Raw genomic sequence first — 8,243 nt, forward strand, 5'->3', positions numbered from 1 at the left:
GGCTCCAAAGCTGCTGTGGTGTGTGTCCTTCATTCCCACTCAGTCCAGACCCCCAGCAGGGCCCAGGCAATGAGGTCAGCCAGAGTCCCAGGCCTGGTGAGGACCGTTTGCCTCATAGGCCCACAAACAGAGCAGGAGCCACTCTGCTCAAATAAGCAAGACACCCAGTCCACCGGGCTGTGTGTGGCCCCCTTTTCTCTTGGCCCACTTGTTGTGGAATCACTCTGGAGAGGCTGAGGCTCAGAGTAGGTTGACTGACTGCCTGAGGTCACACAGGTGTGAGAGGCAAAGTGGGGGCACGCAGGAATTTTGCCACTGCTGCCTGGGAACCCTAGAGGAGACTGGGGGCTGGGGGCCCAGGAGGGAGGCGCAGAGGTACCTTTTTCTTTTCTAGAAACTGCCCTTCCCAGGAAAATTGGGTGGAGTCAGTCCCCTGCCGCTCAAAGCTTACGCCTGCCTCTCTGAGGACACTGTGTGGTGCCTTTGAGAACTGCAGGTGGTTAGTGCGCCCAGCCTTTCCCAAGACTGAATGCTTGCATGGTTTGTGACCATACCTAGACAGCATATTAAAAAGCAGAGACATTACTTTGTCAACAAAGGTCTGTCTAGTCAAGGCTATGGTTTTTCCAGTATTCATGTATGGATGTGAGAGTTGGAGTATAAAAAAAGTTGAGCGCCAAAGAATTGATGCTTTTGAACTGTGGGGTTGGAGAAGACTCTTGAGAGTCCCTTGGACTGCAAGGAGATCCAACCAGTCAATCCTAAAGGAAATCAGTCCTGAATATTCATTGGAAGGACTGGTGTTGAAGCTGAAACTCCAATACTTTGGCCACCTGATGTGAAGAACTCATTTGAAAAGCCCCTGATGCTGGAAAAGTTTGAAGATGGGAGGGGAAGGGGACAACAGAGGATGACATGGTTGGATGGCATCACTGACTCAATGGACATGAGTTTGAGCAAACTCGGGGAGTTGGTGATGGACAGGGAGGCCTGGTGTGCTGTAGTCGCAGAGTCGGACACAACTAAGTGACTGAACTGAACTGTTTCTGTGTCCCTATCCACTTTCTCCCCCGAGTCATACACAGTCTTTGTTGGCATGACACCTGCCTCATGGCAGGTTACATGACACCTGACTAGTTGAATGCCCCCTGGATGAAGAGATCCCCACCCGAGACACTCTGCCCCTCGCCATCCTCACCATGAGAATGAAAACACAGCAGGAAAAACAAAAACAGAATGCTCTACAGTATCCTTTTCCTCTACACAGTAGGCATGGTGGCTGGCAGGTCTCTCTGGGATGAGGAAGGAAAATTTAGGATGATCGTCTCGGCTTTACATGCCACCTAAATGTGACGGGGAACTGACATTTACAGGGCATCTACCAGGGTCTCTGTATTTTAGATAAAAGCCTTAAGTCACTTTGTGAAATGTAAGTATGATTATCCCTATCTAACAAAGAGGGAAATTGAGACTGCAGTCAAGACTTGGAACAACCTTATCAAATGCTGGTGGACTTTTTCAGTAGCAAAAGTCAGAAACCCAACTCAAACTAACTTCAGCCACAAGGAGAATTTGTTGGCTCATGGAGTGTAAAAGTCTAGACATAATGCTTTCCATGTGGTTGGCCCCAGGTCAAGTTGTTTATTTTTGTTTTGTTTTAGTATCTATTTTTCTTTATTTACTTATTTGGCTACACCAGGTCTTAGTTTCAGCATGCAGGATCTAGTTCCCTGACCAGGGATTGAACCTGGGTCCTCTGCATTGGGAGCATAGAGTCTTAGCTACTGGACCTCCAGGGAAGTCCCCACCCCCCAGTTTTGATTCCCTTTTTTAGGTAGGCCCTTCTGCTTGGGTGGCAAAAAGACCACTAACAGCACCCACGGTGACTGTCCCTTTTTCAGTGGTTCCAGCAAAGTCCTGAGCCTGCTCCTCACTGGCCTGTATGTGGTCACGTCCCTGAACCACTCACTGTGATGACCATTTAAACTTGCACACGTGCCCATCCCTAGAGGGGCATGGAGGCCACCCAAACTAAGGAAGGGAGAGCTGTCTGGAGAAAAGAAAATGACAGGCTGCAAGGGACAAGAGTAGGAGGGGTGCTGAGCAGGCCAAGACAATGGAGGTGCCCTGTCCACCCTTTCTAAAGTCACATGCTGCCAACACCAGGCACCTCCTCACTTCCTAGTGTGGGTGGGGAGAGCAATGGGGGTTGGGGCATTCACAGGGAACCTTACATACTGGACCCACAGAGGGATAAGGGAGAGGGAACCAGGGCTGGCAAAGTACCAGAAGGTGGGCAGAAGAGGCTCAGGTGGCACAAGGCTGGGGAATCCAGGGCTCTAGCCCCACTCCCATGGAGCTGGGGCACTACTGGGGCTGTGCCAGTGGCCCCCAAAGAGGTCCCTGCCCTCTGGGAGAGAGGGCCCCTGAGAAGCACCAAGAACACTGGGTTTTCTTGGGGAGCATTAGGACGCAGGTGAGTGTCCAGGGCACAGAGTTTAGGAGGCACTCACCCTCAGGGTTGTGCAAAGGCAGGGTTTGTACCTGGATGGGGAGGGGGCGGAGGAGGAGAGTGGACAAAGTGGGCCTGGCCTCACCCTGGGACAATCCGGGCCTTGCAGTTAGGATTGGCTTCCCTCCTGAGCCCTGGGCCAGCCTGGTTTTCCAAGCGGGGGTGTTTCAGAATCCTGGGGCATCCATGTGCCCCGCCCCTCAGATGGGCTGGTTCATTTAGCACAGCATGGCCCTCCAACCAGGCACACCACCCACTTGACCAAGTTTGAGCCCAGCTTTCCAGCCCGGCTCCTGGGACAGTCTGCCCTCTGCTGATACAGACCACCAGCCCTCCCCTCCAGCCCTGGGTTCATCTGGTGACCCATGTGGTGTGTCCTTGAAGCAATGTCTTCAGTGTCAACTGATCGCTTAGCTGCCCCTCCTGAAAACACTGACCCGTCCAGCATCAGCATCTACAAAATACGGCTCTCTCACAGGAGCAATACATGTGGTCAGCAGGCAGCGGCAGGTCCCTGCCGGTGATGGCACCGGTGGCCCATGTGCTTTAGGAGCTGTATTTCAGACCCCTCAACACACACACATACTACTTGCTTGACGGGCTACAGCAAAGACCAGAACTGTTGAGTACCGCTCACCAATGTCGCCACCCAATAAACAGGTATACTTTGTCGTTGTTTAGTCGTTCAGTCGTGTCCGACTTTTTGAGACCCCATGGATTATACCCTGCCAGGCTCCTCTGTCCATGGGATTCTCCAGGCAAAGATACTGGAGTGGGTTGCCATGTCCTTCTCCAGGGGATTTTTCCCAGCCCGTGTCTCTTGCATCTCCTGCCTTGGCCGGTGGATTCATCACTGCACCACCTGGGAAGCCCCAACCAGGTATACTGCTGCTGCTGCTGCTGCTAAGCCGCTTCAGTCGTGTCCGACTCTGTGCGACCCCACAGACGGCAGCCCACCAGGCTGCCCCGTCCCTGGGATTCTCCAGGCAAGAACACTAGAGTGGGTTGCCATTTCCTTCTCCAATGCATGAAAGTGAAAAGTGAAAGTGAAGTCGCTCAGTCGTGTCCAACTCTAGCAAACACATGGACTGCAGCCTACCAGGCTCCTCCATCCATGGGATTTTCCAGGCAAGAGTACTGGAGTGGGGTGCCATCACCTTCTCCGAACCAGGTATACTAGCTTTGTGAAAATCTCCTTGTTCTTTTTCTGAGCTCCAGTGTCCTCATCTGTAAAAGAGCTACAGGTGCCCCACCACCTGCCCACCTCACCTGTGCATCTGAGGTTTAAATGACTTGAAATTAGTTGTTGAATTTATTTTCTTTAACATTTTATTTTTTAGCAATATATATATAAATAGCATTCTCCTTTAACCTTTTGACCTTTCCTCAGGGCATGTGGAATTCTATCTTGGTTCCTGACCCCGGATGGGACCCGCATTGGAAGCCTGGAGTCTTAACTACTGGCCAGCCAGGGAAGCGCCCCCAGTTGGTGAAGTTAAAGCCTTAAACACAGCCCCGGCTCGTCCGGTTGCTCCGTATATATGTGCTTCTCCACCATGACGGTTCTGACCCCTGGGGGCTGCGAAGGCGGCCAGCAGCGACCAGAGCCGGGCAGGATCAGCCGCTGATGCCATCCTCCGCCCTCCCCACCACGCCCACGCCCACCCCCACCCCACTTCCAGCAGGCCTGCGCGCAGCCCGCTCCGGACCAGCCCCCCACGGTGAGGGGACGTGCCACCCAGCACCCTCTGTCCCTGCTCAGCTGTCGCAAAGGCGATGCGCCCGCGGTGAAGCACACCGGCCCCAGAGTCACACCCGGGGCCCAGTCTCAACGCGGCCCCTGATCGTCCTCAACTTCCATCCTCCACACGGCCCCGCTAACGGCTTAGCTCAACAGGTTAGCAGAGAACTGACAGCGCGCCCTCGCCCAGGGCTCACCTACCTGGGAGCCGCTCTCGGCCCTCCTCCCGGTGGGTGCCCCCCAGGAAGGGGGTGGGGCGCGGGAGGGGTGGGAGGCGCCCCTTCCCATCTCCAGCCCTCTTATTAGCGGGGACGTGTTAATGGAAATTCACACCCAGGTGCTAATAAACAGTGGGCCGCTCCTAGGCTCGGAGAGCGAGGGGAGGCGCACCCCAGGGGAGGGGGCTGGCCGATGAGCCCCACTTATCTATGAAAAGACTTGCTAATAACTTTAATTCCCCGTCCTAAACCACGGGGCCTTTACCATGCAAATAGATTTTTCTAAACTGGGCAGGGTCCTGGAGAAGACTTCCCGCTCAGCTCCTTAGGGTCCTGGGAGGGAAGAGAGAGTTGGGGGCGGAGGCGCGGGCAAGGGGCGGATCAGTGAAGGTGTGAGGTCCCGCCCCCTGCGGGGCCTCCGCTTTTGGATCCCACTCTCTACAACCAAATGCTGGCCAGGGTGCGCCAGGACTCCTGAATTACACACTGTGACCCCCAGCCCACTCCGAGTTACTGCCCCTCCTGGCCTGGGCCAGAGCATTGGGAATGATCTCTGAAGTAGTTTCAAAACAAATCAATATCAACCTATAAATACATAAACTGTGCTACACCCATGCAATGGAATATTACTGAGCAATAAATATAAATGAAGTACTGATACACGAGAAAATATGCTTTCATTCATATGAAAGTCCAGAATAGGCAAATCTGTAGAGCTAGAAGAAAACAGATGAGTGGGCTGGGGTGGAGAAAAGGGGGATGGAGTAACAGGGAATCACTGCTAAATGGTTACAGGGTCTCTTTTGAGGGGTAGTAAAAATGACCCAAAATAAGACAGTGGTGATGGTTACCTAACTATGAATATACTAAAACCATTGAATTATGTACTTGAAAAGAATGCATTTCATGGTATAAATTATATCTCAATAAAGGTATTTTTTTTAAATGCCAAGGTTAGTATTTCAAAGATGCTTGAGGGGGGCAGGGGGGAAGCATTCATAGATGGCTGAGAGACCCCTTACCCCACCTCACCAACCCCCAGGCTTGACTGCTCACCAGACCCCCTGACTGAACCCAGGTTTCCCCTTCCCGCATACAGCATTTCCCTAATCTGAATCCAAGCCTAGATCCAGGTCAGTTCTGTGGATCTGGATACAATCGATGGACCTCTCATCTTGCCTGAGCCAGGCCTCTGGGAGGTCACAGCTATTTAAAACTGGGACTGATCCACCTGTGTTATGTCCCTAAACATGGGAGAGAAACCAGAGTGAAGGGAGATGGGAGAATGCCAGGGTCCAGGCCTTGATGCTCCAGCACAAGGGCAGTAGACACATGCAGTGAGCCCTCGGAGCTGGCTTCCTGTCAGACCCTAGAAAGAGCGGAGCAGGCAAAACCCAACCAGGGCCGAGAGCTCAGATTCTGGAAGTCATACCTGGGTTTGAGTGCTGATCCTTGGTTTATCCTTCTGCAAAATAACTACTTAGGAATAAAATGTGTAAAGACCCGGTGCACAGTAAGTATGCACTAATGGAAACGCATTTTCTACAGAGATACTTGGTTTTATCCAGGTTCAAAGAAAAGGTGGACAGACTCAGCTTGCGGCCGCTTTCCTCAAATGAAGCCCCGCCCCCTTCAGGTGGGCCCATCGGGAATAACGGGGTGCTAAGACGGGGCTGGGGGCAAGGAGGAAGGGGTCTGAGGCTGTGTACTTCGGGGACTCCCAAATCCCTGACGTCCTTTGGAGGAGGGGAGGGAAGCTTTGTGACCCTGTGGAGGAAGAACTTGCCAACTGACACCAGCACAGAGTTTATTCACAAATAAATAAATACATACTAGGCAGAGCTCCTGCCTGTCTCCCAAGTGTCTACCCTCTGAGCCCCTCCATCGCGGGAGGGGTTGCGGAAGTCCGTCCTAGGTGGGGACCGGCTCTCACTTCCAGCGATGCCCATGCCGGTATCTTCGGTGCCCTCTTTCAGGAAAGGGAGTCTGGAGAGGGACCGCTTCGAAGGCGCGGAGGCCAAAAAGGCGTCGGTGCTCACAGAACTGGGCGCCAGATGTCCGCCGTCACTTCAACTTCTCAGGCCGGCGGCCACTCCAGGGGCAAGAGGGGCATCGAGGTCTCCAGCAGGGCCAGTACGTCGCCGGGAAAGAGCTGGAGGAGACAGGGGACAGCGTGGTCCTCAGCGTGAGGCCGCCGAGCGTGGGTGTCCGCGCTCGCGAGCTCCGCTCTCAGGGGGGTCCCCAGTGTCCCCCTCCCTTCCCTCGCCGCTCAGGCGCCCTGCGCACGCCAACCGTGTCGCTCCAGAGAGCGAGCAGGCGAGGCCGGGCCGCCGGTGGGGGAGCCCCACGGGGGGCTCATCCCCGGAGTGTGAGGTGGGGATATGAGACGGCAGGTAGTGCCACCCCACGACGGCGCTGAGCCGGGAGGGAGTTCCGCGCGAAGGAGGGCGATACTAACCGGGGATGAGGGGCTCGGCTCCATCGCCGGTCCTTGCGGGCACGCCGCCCCGCGGTCGTATAGCACCGGAGGGTCGCGCAGCTCGGGCGCTGCCAGGGCTCCGGAGCAGGCGGGCGGGGACCCCCAGGACACCGCGGCGCCGGCGGCCGAGCCGGAGCAGCAGCCTCGCGTCTGCGCCTCCGCGGGGCCGCCGTCGGGGCACAGCGCGCAGCCCCGAGGGGGCGCCGCGTCGCCGCGTTGCCGGCGCCGGTGCTGCAGGCTATCCTCGCTGAGGCCCAGCACGGCCGACAGGTGTCCGATGTAGCGGATGGCCAGGCGCAGCGTCTCGATCTTGGTCAGGCTCTGGCCGGCGGGCGCCACAGACGGAGGCAGGAAGCGGCGCAGCTCGTGGAGGGCGCGGGCGAGCGTGCGCATGCGCAGCTTCTCGCGCTCGCTGGCGCTCTGCCGCTGCCCGGCGCCCAGGCGGCCTACCCGCGCGCCTCGCCTCCCAGCTGCCCGGGCGCGGAGGGCGACGCGGGTGGCCGGGCTCCCGGGGCTCGGCACGGGGCTGCAGGCCGGGACGCTGCCCCAGGAGTCCGGGGACGAAGCGGGGGAGCAACCGCAGTCCGCGTCGGCGGCCGGCGGCGGCTGAGCTGGGCCCCAGCCTGCCGTGAGCATCCAGGACTCAGAGAGCGGAGGGCACAGGGGCTGGGCCATGGCAGCGGCGGCGTGTCTGGGGGCTGGCGGCCGGCGACCGCTTTATCCCCGAGCCCCGAAGTGTGAAGTGGCCTCTTCCAGGCCGCATCAGCACTTCAAAGGGGGCTCGGGGGCCTATCGGGGGCGGGGCTTGACCCTTTGAACCAACGTCGGGGTGGGGGTTGCGGGGGGCGAAGGTGTCGGCCTGTTGGCTGCGCCAGGTTGGCCCCACCTGGGCCCTCGCATGGACACCTGACCCGGACACTCCGGCCTTCTGCTTGTGCCAGTGGCAGGCGCTGTCCAGGGTGTTGGACCAGCTCAGCAGGCTAAGGGAAGCCAGGTCAGGGAACTGCAAATTCTGGTACTTAGTTTTGGGGCTGCCTTCACCTGTCGGAAACCTTATGCAAATTCTTGTTTTATTGAGGGTTTTCCTGGTGGCTCAGTGGTAAAGAATCTTCCTGCCAATGCAGGAGACATGGATTCGATCCCTGGTCCAGGAAGATCCCACACACCTCGGAGTAACTAAGTTCAGTGCACCACATTTATTGAGCCTGTGCCCTAGATAGAGCCCAGGAGCGGCAACTTCTGAAGCCCCCGCGCACCCTAGAGCCGGAGCTCTGCAACAAGAGAAGCCACCGC

At 56.6% G+C, this 8,243-nt stretch overlaps 1 protein-coding gene across 1 annotated transcript; it reads right to left on the reverse strand.

The window, feature by feature from the left end:
- Positions 1–6,261: 6,261 nt before the first annotated feature.
- Positions 6,262–7,944, reverse strand: MESP1 (mesoderm posterior bHLH transcription factor 1). The gene is made up of 2 exons (XM_027521706.1): positions 6,930–7,944; positions 6,262–6,623 (listed from the first exon to the last, which is right to left on the reverse strand). The coding sequence occupies exons 1-2, from the start codon at positions 7,623–7,625 to the stop codon at positions 6,549–6,551; spliced, it is 771 nt and encodes a 256-aa protein (XP_027377507.1). The 5' UTR covers positions 7,626–7,944; the 3' UTR covers positions 6,262–6,548.
- Positions 7,945–8,243: the final 299 nt, after the last annotated feature.

The sequence above is a fragment of the Bos indicus x Bos taurus genome, chromosome 21 (assembly GCF_003369695.1).
Source record: "Bos indicus x Bos taurus breed Angus x Brahman F1 hybrid chromosome 21, Bos_hybrid_MaternalHap_v2.0, whole genome shotgun sequence".
In the NCBI taxonomy this organism is placed as follows: domain Eukaryota; kingdom Metazoa; phylum Chordata; class Mammalia; order Artiodactyla; family Bovidae; genus Bos; species Bos indicus x Bos taurus.